This window comes from Dama dama, chromosome X (assembly GCF_033118175.1).
Source record: "Dama dama isolate Ldn47 chromosome X, ASM3311817v1, whole genome shotgun sequence".
NCBI classification, from domain to species: Eukaryota; Metazoa; Chordata; class Mammalia; order Artiodactyla; family Cervidae; genus Dama; species Dama dama.
The window spans coordinates 52,964,350-52,980,480 of NC_083714.1; the positions used below are offsets into that span (position 1 = coordinate 52,964,350).

Here is a 16,131-nt window from a genome sequence, read left to right on the forward strand (position 1 = left end):
TGCACCTTAGAGCCCATGCTCTGCATCAAGAAAAGCCACCACAATGAGAAGACCACAACTAGAGAGGAGCCCTCAGTCTCCGCAACTAGAGAAAAGCCTGTGCAGCAACCAAGACCCAGCACAGCCAAAAGTAAATAAATAAAATTACCAAAAAAGTTCCCAACGTTTACCATTAAAGGTTTTACTTCAAACTTTTTAAAGTTATCTCTTTAAATATTCTGCATTTGTATTAAAATATAATATATATTTTTGTGGATCACACAAAAATTAATATACCCTGAATGTCACCACTTTCTCCTCCTTTAGCTTCTGACTTCCAAGAATCTTAAAAGGAATCAAACGAAAACAAGACAAATGTTTTTTAAAATCGAGGGGTAAAACAATACTCACTATAAAAATCAAATACCTTATCTAAAGTAAAACTTACTTTTTCCAGAGCCTGTAATTACTTCTTCATTTAAACCTTTGTAACCACCTATTAAAGAAATACACAGTGACAGCCAGTCAATATACAAGACTGTGTATATCTTTATTTTTGTTGCTTGTTTTCAAAGAGAAAAAGTTCTAAACATGGGTGGTCCCTTCAAACAAATAATATTTTGAGACAATTAAGATAAATAGAATCCTGAATATTTTAAGTTCCCATAGCATTCAAAATGCTGACTTTATGCAGATTACAATGTTAGAACATATTAGTATCTCCCTGTTTAAGCTGTTCTGTCTCTTTCGTATTCCTATATTCCTCAACAAAGGAATGTATTTTCTAAGAGGAACTACAAGTCCATCTCTGCTTAGTCCATATAGGTTCTATGATTTGCTAGGACTCAGAATACAGTCAAAACTATGGCTGTGACTTATTACATAGATGAGATATGAAGCAAAATGAGCAAAGGAAAGAAGGGTATGGAGAAAAGGCCAGAGAAGACCAGGTGCAAGCTTTTAAGAGTCACTCCCACTGGGGTCATACAGGACGAGTTGTGACAACATGCTGAAAATGTTTACCAGAGCAATTTAGAGATTCAATATCCAGGGTTCTTATGAGGGGCTGATAAAGCAGGCAGGCACCTTCTGCCTGGCAGGTACCAAATTTCCCAACTCCCAGAAGAAAAGGGGGTATTCATCATAAACCACATTGTTTTACAAACCATTTAGGTACAGTGGACCACTCACACTGGTTAAGGGTGTTGAGACCCCTCCCCAAATCCAAGTTCCCAGAAGCCAGGGAGGGGTCTTGTAAGAAGGACTTTCCAAGAAGACCAGTCAGGTCTATCATGTTAACTCTTTTCCACACACTACCTTTCTGGTTTCTAGACAAGGAGTCACTGACTGTGCCACTTTCAGGTACTAACACAGAAAGAATCAGGACTGTACTAGCTTTGAAAGGCTAACACATAGATAGCACTTTTATATGTGCACTCTCTAATTTTCTTCTCCTGTATGTCCACAGGTCTTCAAACCTCTTTTCAAACAAGATCTAAGAATTTGTATAAAATATGGCTTAGCCATTCATAATCTTTTTCTACACTGGAGAAACCAAGAATCTGAAAGAGTGAAGCAGGGAAAAGTGGTTCAAGGGAACTGCCACTCTGAATGCTCTCAGACTAAAAATGATCACGGAATTTTTCAGAGATATTAAACAAGCTTTCTTGTTTTCCTAGTCTGGAAAATATTTTAACTTTTATATGAAGTTTAAGCATTTTCAACTCTGAGATTTTTTTAAGAGTATAAAATTATCTATACTGAACTTTCTTTTTCCCCTACACCAAGCTAACTATCTCATAAGAAAGATTATTTTAATATAAGAATCTGTAAACATAGATTACATCTCAGTCTTTAACATTTGCATGGTAACTCCCATTTTATGGTTATGTTATTTATTAAGCAGTTATTTATTGATGAATTTTAGGTGATTTTCAGTTTTCACGTATTACACATGAAGCTTAAGTGAACATCCTTTTACATGCACTGAGCATATACACCTACAGTATATAATGGAACTGCTGGATTAAAGAGTAGTAGTAAACAACTGGCTTCCCCTGGAGAAGGAAATGACAACCCACTCCAGTATTCTTGCCTGGAAAATCCCATGGACAGATGAGCCTGGTGGGCTATAGTCCACAGGGTTGCAAGAGTCAGACACCACACAGCCACTAAACAACAAAAGTAAACAACTTCTCCAAACTGGCCGTGCAAATGTATACTCCTCAAAATGTGTATAAAAGCACCAAGAGTTACCTTTACCTTCAAAAATTAAACTTGGATTACAGTCATTTTAACCACTTACAGGTAAACCAAATAAGAACTCACCTCGTCCACTTCTACGACCTCTTCTGCTTTGGAAAGTGTCACCATTACCTGTAAGGCATTGTTTTACAGAAATATTCAGAGGAAACACAGCTCCTCTTCAAGCACATAAAATATATAGCTATTTCTTTTCAAATACTGAGTAATTTCTCAGGATTCCTAGACCCTTAACCCACCCATCTCCTAATTCTATGTTTAACGAAAACCGTTTTCTCGTCTGAACATTTTATTTAAACACTTCATTTTTTAGGGCAATTTCAGGTTCACAGAAACATTAAGAGGAAAACGCAGAGACTTTCCAGATACTTCCAGTCCTCACACCTGCATACTCCACACCCCCCTGACATAATCAACGCTCCCCACAAGAGAGGTATTTTGTTACAGTTGATAAACCTATACTGGCACATCATAATCACCCAAAGTCCATGGTTTACATTACAGCTCATTCATGGTACTGTACAGTGTTTTTTATGTTTGCAAAAATGTATCATGGCATGTCTCCATCATTATAGTATCATACACAGTAACTTCACTACCCGAAAAATTCTCAGTGCTCTGTCTGTTCATCCCTTCCCTGACCCCTAGCAACCACGCAATTTTTTTCAGCCCTCTTCTTACAGTTTTTTTGCCTTTTACAGAATGTCATACAGAGTTGGAATCATACAGTATACTGTCTTTTCAGATTGGCTTCTTTCACTCAGTAGCACATATTTAGAGCTTCCCCAGTGGCTCAGCAGTAAAGAATCTGCCTGCAATGCAGGAGTCACAGGAGACGCAGGTTCAATCCCTGGGTTGGCAAGATCCCCTGGAGGAGGGCATGGCAACCCACTATAATATTCCTGCCTAGAGAGTCCCATGGACAGAGGAGCCTGGTGAGCTATAGTCCATGGGGTTGCAAAGAATCTGACACAACTGAAGTGACTTAGCATGCATGCAGTATGCATTTAAGGCTCCTCCATGTCTTTTCAGGCTTGATATAGCTCATTTCTTTTTAATACCACAGTTCATTTAACTACTTTTAAACATTTCATCAACAGGATGCTTCTTTTTTTTTTCCCACTGTCTCATCAAATTCCCTCAGAATCCTTTCTTTGAAACCAAAGGAAACTTCATTTTCCTTCTTCTAATTAAAAAAGTATAATTTATATCTCAAATTAACTGGTAGATAAGAAAGAGGGAATAATTCTCACAGCACAAATTTTATAAGGGAGGAAAAACTGTCCATTTTCCTTTTGCCTACAAATCTACAAAGCAGAGATAATCATGAACCAATCTAATATACTTAAAAATATATATTAGGTTCAATAATCCTAGAGCTAAAAGCAAATGTGAATGATTAATATTCAGTAGTAAATTCAATTTCTCACCTGCACCACTTAATGCTGATCTTCTAGAACCAAAAATGCCACCAGAACGCTGGGTCCTCTCATCTTGTTCATATTCACTCTCTAGATTTACAGATTAAAAATTTAGATTATGTTACTTTTAAAAACTTTTAAGTCATGCAGTAAACAGAAAAAAATCAATTTATGGTGCCATAAGTTAAAAAGATGCAGGATAAAATAATTTAAATTTAACAGGAATCATAGTGGTTTTGAAGTATCACACAGAAGGATCTTTCCATAAATTATTTCCTTCAATTATGCATTACTTTCTCAAAATTTTATTAAAATTATCTTATAAAAGTAGTCAGGGCTAATACTACACCAAAATATGATATAAGCAAGTTAAATTCCCTTTGAAAAACAGCACTGTTGCTGCCCCTCAAAATTTCACATTACATAATCTTAGTGCTTATTCTCCAGAATAGCATCCCTTCCTACCCACTGCACTCAAATCAAACTTTATCAGTCTTAAACAGCAACTCTGTGGATCTCTTCACTTTTTAAAAAGTGACAATTCACGAATCTGCTACATATCTATTAAATCGTTATATCAATTTACGTTTTTAGTTTCACTATTCTGTTCTCTTCTGTTAAGAGAGACATGCATTCCCAAAGTGACTTCAGGAGACAATATCTTAGCACCAAGGAAAGACGACTGGAAAAATTCAGGTAGAAAGCCACACTGGTATAAGAAGGTATAATGGAATCATGAGAATGCCACTTATTTGTAAGGTCAGCCATCTTTATCAAAGCTCTAAAACGCTTCACAGCATGTAATATTAAAGAACTGCATCACATAAACTGTTAGAAAGTTCACATATTCTCATTTAATCTATAAGGAATTACATATGTCTACAAAATAATATTTTGCATAGCATAAGTGATTATGTACCTACCAGCCATTATACTAAACCGTTCTTATAAAGTCATAATAATCTTATATGTGATAGGTGTTATTTTTAATCATTTCTTTAATAAATGAAGCACAGTATTTGCAATCCACTACTAACTTGGACTTCCTAGACCAAATCCTCCACGGCAACCTCGGAAACTACCTCTTCCACCTCTTCTGCCTCTTCCACCTCTTCTGGACGATCCTGAAGCTTCTGAATCATTGCCGACTTGATAACCTATAATATTAAAACACAAACACACAAACGACACAAAAACCAACAAAGAAATCTTGGGGACATGGTGGCCAAGTTAATTTAAGCCTTGCATAATTCAATGACTTTAATATTTTAAGTCATCAACAGATAGTTACTAAAGAGAAATGCTGTGTTTGACCTACAACTGTTCAACTTCACCAGTAAATAAATAAAAGCTATGATCTTTTTTTTTTTTAAATCCACTGTTTGCTTTCCGAACAAAACCTAAAAATGACTAAAAAGAAAAAGTGACACCTATAAACACTGTGGTGTTGGAGAAGACTCTTGAGAGTCCCTTGGACTCCAAGGACATCAAACCAGTCAATCCTAAAGCAAATAACTCCTGATTATTCATTGGAAGGACTGATGCTGAAGCTGAAACTCCAATATTTTGGCCACCTGATGCGAAGAACTGACTCATTGGAAAAGACCCTGATGCTGGGAAAGATTGAAGATGGGAGGAGAAGGGGATGACAGAGGATAAGATGGCTGGATGGCATCACCGACTCAATGGACATGAGTTTGAACAAGCTATGGGTGTTGGTGATGGACAGGGAAGCCTGGTGTGCTGAGACCACAGGGTCACAGAGAGCCTGAGGGACTGAACTGAACTGAATGTCCTGAAAATATCAATTAGGTCTAACTGTCCTAATATGTCATCTAGGACCTCTGTTGCCTTATTGATTTTCTGTCTGGAAGATTTGTCCACTGACGTCAGTGAGGTGTTAAAGTCTCCTCTATTATTGTATTCCCATCCATTTCTTCCTTTAGGTCTGTTAGTATTTGTTTTCTATATTTCAGTTCAGTTCAGTTGGGCAGTCTTGTCTGACTCTTTGTGACCCCACTGGACTTCCCATCTCTCAGAATTTTCCACAGTTTATTGTGATCCACACAGTCGAAGGCTTTGGCATAGTCAATAAAGCAGAAATAGATATTTTTCTGGAACTCTCGTGCTTTTTCGATGATCCAGCAGATATTGGCAATTTGATCTCTGCTTCCTCTGCCTTTTCTAAAACCAGCTTGAATATCTGGAAGTTCACGGTTCACGTATTGGTGAAGCCTGTCTTGGAGAATTTTGAGCATTACTTTGCTAGCGTGTGAGATGAGTGTAATTGTGCAGTAGTTTGAGCATCCTTTGGTATTGCCTTTCTTTGGGATTGGAATGAAAACTGACCTTTTCCAGTCCTGTGGCCACTGCTGAGTTTTCCAAATTTGCTGGCATGTTGAGTGCAGCACTTTCACACAATCATCTTCCAGGATTTGAAACAGCTCTACTGGAATTCCATCACCTCCACTAGCTTTGCTCATAGTTAGTGATGCTTCCTAAGGCCCACTTGACTTTGTACTCCAGGATGGCTGGCTCTACACTATCATGATTATCTGGGTCATGATCTTTTTTGTACAGTTCTTCTGTATATTCTTGCCACATCTTCTTAATATTTCTGCTTCTGTTAGGTCCATACCATTTCTGTCCTTTATTGAGCCAATCTTTGCATGAGATATTCCCTTGGTATCTCTAATGTTCTTGAAGAGATGTCTAGTCTTTCCCCTTCTATTGTTTTCCTCTATTTCTTTGCACTGATCACTGAGGAAGGCTTTCTTTCTCTCTTTGCTATTCTGTGGAACTCGCATTCTTTGGAATACCTTATTCTTACTCTATTTTATCTTATTTTATGACTGCAGATAGGATATCTGCCATACATCTACTAACTCAACTGCATGGAAAGCTGTTATCTTCTGTATGCTGATTTCACAATCTAACACATTATGATATTATTTTCAGTGGTTGATAAACTATGTAGTCTTTTGGATTTTACAAATATATAATCAAGTCATATGCTGTGCTTTCTTGTCAAGGTCCTGTATCTTCAATAACTTTTTTCTGATTGCACTGGCCTTCCACACAACATTAGGTAGAAACGGAGGTGGTGGAGTAGCAGGCAATGATGATGCCCCTCCTGGACTCCTTCATTGGGCCAGTGCACTGTCGCCAGCCCCAGTATGCAACTGGGTCATATTTGCATACTCATTTTGAAGAACTGCCCTGGACCAATGGGAGTGCCTCCATGGGATGCCATGGGAAGGGGTGCCCACCCCATGGAGCAGCCCACAGCCATGTAACCCCATACATTTTTATACGTTCTGTTTTTATAGTCATTCCATTCTAAATATTTCATCATTTCCACATAAATTGCTATTCATAAACTGAGAAATGCAGTTCCCAAAGCACAAGGGTCAGGCATCTGTTATTGATTTCTACTTTTAATGTATTTTAACAAGTACAATATGCACCTTAATAATTACAATATGGTCTACGATATAAATTTTATGATATATCTTGGGCCTTTCCTTTAGCCTTAATAGATTTTCAAATTGTGTATATTTTCTATATGCTGGAAAAGGATTTGTAATTTGGGAATATATCACTTCAAACACAACTATTAAATCAGGCTTAATAACTGATATTCAAATCTTATATTCAAATCTTCTGTAATCTTACTCATTTCTGGTCTATTCTATCAGTTTTTGAAAAATTAAATAGTTTAAAATCCTAATGGTGATTAACTGTTTAACTAGTGTTTGCACATTTTTCCTTATTTCAATTTTTGCCCTGTATATTTTAAGACTATGTTGTTAGATTCAAAGCATGTTCAGAACTATATCTGCCTTAAGAGTCTATTTTGTCTATTTCTACATCAGCTTTGTTTAATAGTGTACTGATATTTTTTCTCTTTATTCTCAACTCTGCACTGAAATGCTTACATAAAATTACTGATACATGTATTTTTACTCCTATCATCTTATTTTGTGTTTTCTCTTCACTGATTTCTTTCAATGCTTCCTGTTTTCCTTTCTGGCCTTCTATTAGATATCCCCAAAGGCTGTATTCTATTTAATGATCTTACTGACATCCTTCAATGTCACCATGGATACTGAAGCTATTATTAAAATTATTTTCAACCTAATCTCCTTCCTACAAAGTCCTCTCCTCTTTCTACTGTATTTCCTCCACTAGTAAGTTACTTATTTTATTCTTTTTCTGATTACCCCAACTTTTACCATATTTAAGAAATCTTTAATTTCAATCTATTCTCGTTTTCACTAATAAGAACTGACAAAGAACTGTCTTTTCACTTGTTAAAATTTTAGTTCTTTTTATTTCTAAATAACCCTAAATTAATCATCATTATTACTAGCTCATGCAGTCAATATGCTTTCAGTTATACCAATTATGCTTACGAATTTTGAAATTTTATTTATTTATTTTGGCTCATCATTGCTTCCTACTTTCTTCCAAAGCTCAGTTTCCTTTTTACTAATATGATTTAATAGTTCTTTCCTCAATCCCCTAAAAGTATTAAACATCAACTTTACCCAAAATATTATTTCTAACACCCAAATTATCTGAAAACAGCAGCTTGGGTTCAGAGTTATTCTCCCTTAGTATTCTGAATTCTACCTTACACTGACCTCTGCCATTACTGAAAAAAATTTATGCTGTTGACCTACTGTTCTTTTATCAGTTCAGTACAGTCTCTCAGTCCTCTCTGACTCTTTGCGACCCAACGGACTGCAGCACACCAGGCTTCCCTGTCCATCACCAACTCCTGAAGCTTACTCAGACTCATGTCTATCGAGTCGGGTGACACCATCCAAACATCTCATCTTCTGTCGTCCCCTTCTCCTCCCACCTTCAATCTTTCCCAGCATCAGGGTCTCTTCCAACGAGTCAGTTCTTCACATCAGGTGGCCAAAGTATCGAAGCTTCAGTTTCAGCATCAGTCCTTCCAATGAATATTTAGGACTGATTTCCTTTAGGATTGACTGGTTTGATCTCCGTGTAGTCCAAGGGACTTTCAAGAGTCGTCTCCAACACCACAGTTCAAAAGCATCAATTCTTCTGAGCTCACTTTTCTTTAATAGTCCAACTCTCACATCCATACATGACTCCTGGAAAAACTGTAACTTTGACTAGGATGACTTTTGTTGGCAAAGTAATGTCTCCGCTTTTTAATATGCTGTCTGGGTCATAGTTTTTCTTCCAAGGAGCAACCATCTTTAAATTTCATGGCTGCAGTCACTATCTGCAGTGATTCCAGAACCCAAGAAAATAAAGTCTGCCACTGTTTTCCCCATCTATTTGCCATGAAGTGAGGGGACCAGATGCCATGATCTTAGTTTTCTGAATGTTGAGCTTGAAGTCAACTCTTTCACTCTCCTCTTTCACTTTCATCAAGAGGCTATTTAGTTCCTCTTCACTTTCTGCCATAAGGGTGGCGTCATCTGCGTATCTGAGGTTATTGATATTTCTACCAGAAATCTTGATTCCAGCTTACACTTCATCCAGCCCGGCATTTCCCATGATGTACTCTGCCTATTAGTTAAATAAGGAGGGTGACAATATACAGCTTTGAAGTACTCCTTTCCCAATTTGGAACCAGTCCGTTGTTCCACGTCTGGTTCTAACTGTTGCTTCTTGACCTGCAAACAGATTTCTCAGGAGGCAGGTAAGATGGTCTGGTATTCCCAGCTCTTTAAGAATTTTCCACAACTTGTTGAGATCCACACAGTCAAGGGCTTTGGATTTCCTTTGTGGCTCAGCTGGTAAAGAATCTGCCTTCAATGAAGGAGACCTGGGTTCAATTCCTAGGTTGGGAAGATCCCCTGGAGCAGGGAAAGGCTACCCACTCCAGGATTCTTGCCTGGATAGGTGGATCTTTTTCCTCTGGTGAGTTTTCAAATTATTTTTTAATCTCTATAGTATTTTTTAAGGGTGTAAATTTGCTTTTATTTACCTTGCTCAAGACTCTTATACCTCATTCACTCTGGAAAAGTCTCATCTATTATCTTTGAACAGTCTCCTCTCCTTCTGTTCCTATTCTCTCCTCTGGAGATATTTAACTATATGCCAGAATAACAGAGCTTCTTAATCTGTTTTTCATATCTAGTAACAGTTTTCATGCTTTACATTTCCGAATTTAGAGAACTTCTACAAATCTACCTTTGGATTCATTTGTTCTATTCATCTGTGTTTAATCTTATTACATTCAATATGCTTTTAACCACTGAAATCTTTTCTATAAATTCAGTTTCATTCCTTTCCAAATCTACCTTCACCGGTGGACCATCAACAACATAATGCATCAGTACCTCTGGTAGCTATAGCTTAATGATTCTACACACAAATGTCACTTTTCATAATATGACATCAATATTCTTTTAAAGGTAACCTAAGTCCTTCCCATGAACTATATCCTGCATTTTCTAAGGGAGAACTGACAGTTTTGAGCAGCTCTTAAAGATGTCTAGTAACAATCTTTAGAAAAGAATGAATTTATAAATCAATTAAACTTTGATAAAAGAACAGGAAAATTTTTGTCATTTTTTGAAAAATTACTTATAAGTTTAGTGATGTTACTGAAGCTTCAATATACAAAACTTAACTGTATTTCTTTATACTAACAAACAAAATAAAATTACTAAACCATCTGTATCACTAATATCAGTAAAAATAGCAAAGTAAAGGTCTCCACATGCTGGTACACTAAAGAACAAAATAAATTGTCCAATTAACACTTTCCAAACTGAAAGTTAATCTAGGACTTGCATCAACTCAAGCAACATTAAAAAAATAAAAAACAACATTAAATGCACTAGTCATAGCAAACACCATCTTCCAACATCACAAGAGATGACTCAACACATGGACATCACTAGACAGTCAACACCGAAACCAGATTGATTTTACTCTTTTTAGCCAAAGATGGAGAAGCTCTATACAGTCAACAAAAACAAGACTGGGAGCTGACTGTGGCTCAGCTTGAACTCTTTACTGCAAAATTCAGACTTAAATGGAGGAGAGTAGAGAAAACCCCTAAGTCATTCAGTATAACCTAAATCAAATCCCTTACCATTATACAGTGGAAGTGACAAATAGATTCAAGGGCTTAGATCTGACAGACAGAGTGCCTGAAGAACTATGGACAAGGTTCATGACACTGTACAGGAGGAAGTGATCAAAACCACCCCTGAGAAAAAGAAATGCAAAAAGGCAAAATGGTTGTCTGAGGAGTCCTTGCAAATAGCTGAGAAAAGAAGTGAAAGGAAACTGAGCCACAGTCCATAAGGTCACAAAGAGTCAGACACAACTGAAGCCAACAAACATCTAAGAAGCTTAATAAACTGCAAGTTGGATATATTTCAAGAGCTCCAGACCTATACATGTCAATGTAAAACATGAACAAATGGTACAGGGACAACTGGTCACATGCCAGAGAATTAAGTTGGACCCTTATTCCACACCATATACAAAAATGAACTCAAAGACCTTAAATGTAAGAGCAGTGTGAAAACTATAAAGTTCTTAGAAGGAAAGAAGTGAAAACCTGCATGACCTACGAACAGGCAAGGGTTTTCTACATGATATCAAGAGAAAAAGCGACAAAAACAAAAATACTGGATGCATCAAAATTTAAAACTTTGTGCTTCAAAGGATACCATCAAGAAAGTTTAAAAAAACAACCACTGAAAGGGAGAAAATATTTGCAAATCATGTTTCTGTTAGCCCTTGTATCAAGAATACATAAAGAATTCTTAAAACAAAAAGATAAATAACCCTGATTTTTTTAAATGGGCAAAGGATATGAATTACATTTCTTCAAAGAATATATACAAATGACCAATATACACATGGAGAGCTGCTCAACATCACAGTCACCAGGAAATGCAGATCAAAATCACAATGATACAAGGATATGTTGTGCAATTCAGGGGATACAGCCAACGTTTCATAACAACTATAAATGGAGTATAACCTTTAAAAGTATGAATCACTATGTTTTGATACCTGTAATTTACATAATATTATACATCAACTATATGTCAATCATAAAAATCATGAGATACCACTTTATATCCATTACAATGACTATAGTCAAAAAGACAAAACACTAGCAAGCGTCACCAAAAGAAATGTACTTGAATGTTCAGAGAAGCAGTTTCAGAACAGTCCAAAACTCTTCATATTTACAAAATCAAACTACCCATCATTAGCAGGAGAACAAAAGAACACTATTCAAATGCAACCAACAATAAGACAGTCTCACAACTACATTAAGAGGAAGACAGACACAAAAAGATTACCTACTATGTGATTCTATTTATATTAAGTACAAAATTTTTAAAAATTCATGCTGCTACAAGTCAGAATAGAGATTAACTAGAAGGGCAGTGCTAGTGACTAAAAATGAGCATGAAAGGGGTTTTTGAGGACCTAGTAATTTCTACTCCTGATCTGGGTGCTTGGGAAAACACAGAACACAGGTGTTTTCAGTTACTGAAAAATCACTGAGCTGCATACATTTATGACATACGCACCTACCTGTTCCTGTATGACATCATACTTCAACATAAACTTAGATACGGTTCTATTTACACACACCTCTGTATTTACTGAGTGACCACCGTGTCACACACAAATTTTCTACATTCAAATGTATACATCTAAAGAAAATAGCAATCAGGGACACCCTACTAGTCAACCTACACTAGTCAATAAGCCAGGATCAAGCACAAAGGGCTACAACTGGCTTTTCACTGCTTCACTTAAATATGAATTAAAATGATTTAAAGAAAACTAAATAGTAAGAAAGCCAGGCACTGTTCTGCAGAAAATCAAACATTTTAAAGAAGAGCTATGTTTTAGGAACATTTGTGTCAAAACTGCTTGTTAAAGGGGGAAGGAGAGCAATGCTAAAAGAGGAGTCTGTTTCTTAGCTAAATGTCTGCCCCATCACTGCAGGACCCCCTGCAATTGCCATTAAAGACTCAACTTAGGAGATAAATAAGGCATCCCTCATTCACCACCAAATTCCTACCCCCCTCACAACTCAACCAAGGCTACAGTGAAATCCACAGCAAGTCTCAGCTTCACTAGGAAGGCCTGCTAGTCAATGATCTAGTCAATCAGCCAATCATTTAACAGGCAAGGGAAAAGGACATCCCAAGGTTGCAGCAAAAACTAAAGATCTATCATAAATATATTTGCACACTTATAGCAATTTTCTAAGTTCACTGTGGTTTTTCGTGGGTATTGTTGCTAGTTTAACATGTCTGCCTATAGATAATCCAGAACTGAGCATGATAATTTTTATACCATCTCACCTCAAGTAGAGGCAGGATTAGCAGGTATGGTAATTAATCTACAATTTCTCCCTTCCCCCATATCTCCAATGTTCCTACTCAGAGACAAAGACATCCCAGGTTATCTATACCGTGACTGACCAAGATTCACACAGTCCCGCCTGTTGTACTTCATAGAACACTCTAGAGGTCTTAGGAAAAGACAAATCCAGTGACAGAAGGAGAGACACCTACTGAATATTAACTCAAATATTAACAGCATAAAGGATATGCCAAAGTATTTTTCTTGAAAGGTTTTCACCACCAGAATTTTTCTTTCAGCTCTTCCAAAATCAATTTTTCAGTTTAACTTCTGTCTTAAGTACAAGTTGTTCCAAAACATGGTCCTTACCGCCTCTCTTGGAAAACACTCTGTTCCGTGTTTGATTATCTTCACAGTCATTACTAGACTCTTGAATAAAAATTTAACATGTGAATAGCATCTAAATAATCACTGCAGTATTTATATTATTGTAGTATCTAAATAGTATTGTCACGAGAAATTACCAAGAAAAAATAAATATATTCATAAGTTAGCATGTGAACAAAATTTTAAATTTTAAAATAACAACAAAATACAAACACATTATTCAGTCAGTTCTTTTTAAAACTCACCTAATATACCTAAATACTAAATGTTTAGCATGTATCTGTCATGTTCTAAGCACAACCAAAAAATACAAAATTCATAAATGTCATGAAACTGTTTCAGAAATATCTGAACATTTGAGTAGTCAATCGGATCTCAGAAATGCATAACTATTATATTTTTAATGTCATCATTATTACTGTAAATTGCCTTTCTTAATAAACCTGAGACATTAGTGTTTTTTTAATATATGCAAAGTTTCCCCTATCCATCCTAATGGAAGTATTTGGGGATATCCTGGCTTTCTGTTCTTATTAAGTAACATTATCAGAGTTTCTGCATAGTAGTATGAGGATCACTACACTGAAGGATGACTAAAAATTATCAGGAAAGTTGGTTAAAAATAAATTATCAGAACCCACCCTAGAGATATTTATTTTGAATGTGCAGAGTGACATCAAGGAATGAACAATTTTTCTAAATTAAAAAATTATACATTATTGATATAACATTCAGTAATACCTTTAAGCTTTCTAGAAGATTCCAATAAAGCCATATTTGGAAAATACCAGGATGGTTTCAAGGAATCTTTGTACATATCACCAACATTTGGTACCGGAGAACTTTAGATCCCAGTAACGACATATGTGGCTAGCCAGATAAAAAGCGATCAGTTGTTTATATACAAAAGTACAAATCTACTCAATTAATATTGATTTATAGTAAACAATGACCCACAGGTCTTGTTGCAGGCTCCTATTTGAGATGATATCAACAATTGACAATACTCCTGAAGAGTCATTTAACATCAAGACAACCTTCTCAGAAGCAAGATTTCATACAAGGGAGTTGAAGAGGAAAGAATGAATTCTGGAAAGATTCTTAGAAAAATCTGGAATAATGGAATTATTAGTTGATGATATAATAATTCATCATCGTCTGGAATAATGATGATGGTAGCTAACATTTATTGCCATATATGAAAGAAAACCTATGAATTAATTTGGGACCCGACAAGGAGAAAGACACCTCACATAACCTTTGGCCAACGCTTCTCCTAAAACAAACTTAGTTATTTTGACCACATTGGGAATTAAAATAGGCTAATGACATTAGGAGAAGTTGGGTGAGGAGTACAATTACATTAGAGGCAAGGTGAAGGAAATCTTCTGTACTATTTTTGAAACTTCTTGAGTCAAACGATTTCAAAATAAAAAGTTATTTAAAAACAAATTATCTCTGTAGAGTTAAAAATAAAGCTAAGCACAAACAAAAATGAGATAATGATCCCAAGATTAGTTATAATCTATTAATTATAGAAAACTAATGTAATAATAACACATAAAACTTAGTATCTGTCTGACACTCTTCTAAATGAATTCTATTTTAACCTTTTAAATCTTCACAAAAACATTACGAGGTGGGTATTATCCTCAATTTATAAACAGAGAAAAAGAAATACAAAGTTAAACATGTTTTTTTAAGATAATACAACTGACAGGAAGAGAAGGATCTGGGTCTCAAACCCCAGGTGTCTGATTCCAAAATCTGAGCTCCTCCTTGCTATACTCTATCAGCTAAGGGACACAAAATACAGGAAAAATAACCACAAAGTACACTATATATCTGTGTGCAGAGAAAAAAAGCTTCTATCATGATAGCAAACCCTGCTTTTTAAGTTATAAAGGCTCCATAGATCAGTGGTTACCAAATCAAAGAGGCATCAGAGTCATCAGGGAGGCTTTTAAATACAGGATCCAGGGCCTCACTCAAACCTCCTCAATCAGGTTCTCTTGGGAAAGTATTATTAATTATTTAAGTCTATCTTCTGCTAACAATATCCTCACCATTTTCTGTATTCCTCCAAACCAGAGTGTCAGTACCTTTACATAAATGTCTTTGATTTCAGCAATGATCCAGTCTCAAATCCTTTTCCACTGGAAATACTTATTTGAGTCTGAATAAGGACCTACATGCCCCAAATTGTATTTATATATGAAAGTGAAATTTTGCTTCCTGACTTGCTCTACTATCCTCTTTTTCTTAAGGCAACACAGCATTCAAAAGTTGTACTGCATAGATTAGTTAAGATAGATGACAACAGCCCAGATGAGGAAGGCTGAATTCTTGATTAAGGCTCTGCCTATCCTACTTTGGTCACAAAGAGTCAGACACAACTGAGCGACTGAACTGAACTGAACTGATACTGCTTTGGGGCTTCTGTGGTGGCTCAACTGGTAAAGAATTCACCTGCAATGTGGGAGACCTGGGTTGGGAAGATCCTCTGGAGAAGGGAACAGCTAACCACTCCAGTATTCTGGCCAAGAGAAGTCACGGATGAAGCACAAGCTGGAATCAAGACAGCTGGGAGAAGTATCAATAATATCAGATATGCAGATGATGCCACCCTTATGGCAGAAAGCCAAGAGGAACTAAAGAGCCTCTTGATAAAAGTGAAACAGAGTGAAAAAGCTGGCTGAAAACTCAATATTCAAAAAACAAAGATCATGGTATCTGGTCCCAT

At 36.2% G+C, this 16,131-nt stretch overlaps 1 protein-coding gene across 1 annotated transcript in view; it reads right to left on the reverse strand.

The window, feature by feature from the left end:
- Positions 1-16,131, reverse strand: part of LOC133053041 (probable ATP-dependent RNA helicase DDX4) — a 95,152-nt gene that overhangs the window by 22,949 nt on the left and 56,072 nt on the right. Inside the window, exons 7-12 of the mRNA XM_061137826.1 lie at positions 13,371-13,430; positions 4,700-4,819; positions 3,672-3,752; positions 2,308-2,355; positions 428-475; positions 277-324 (exon numbers count right to left, since the gene is read on the reverse strand). Of these exons, the coding sequence (XP_060993809.1) occupies positions 277-324; positions 428-475; positions 2,308-2,355; positions 3,672-3,752; positions 4,700-4,819; positions 13,371-13,430 (405 nt within the window). The remainder of the gene's footprint in view (positions 1-276; positions 325-427; positions 476-2,307; positions 2,356-3,671; positions 3,753-4,699; positions 4,820-13,370; positions 13,431-16,131) is intronic.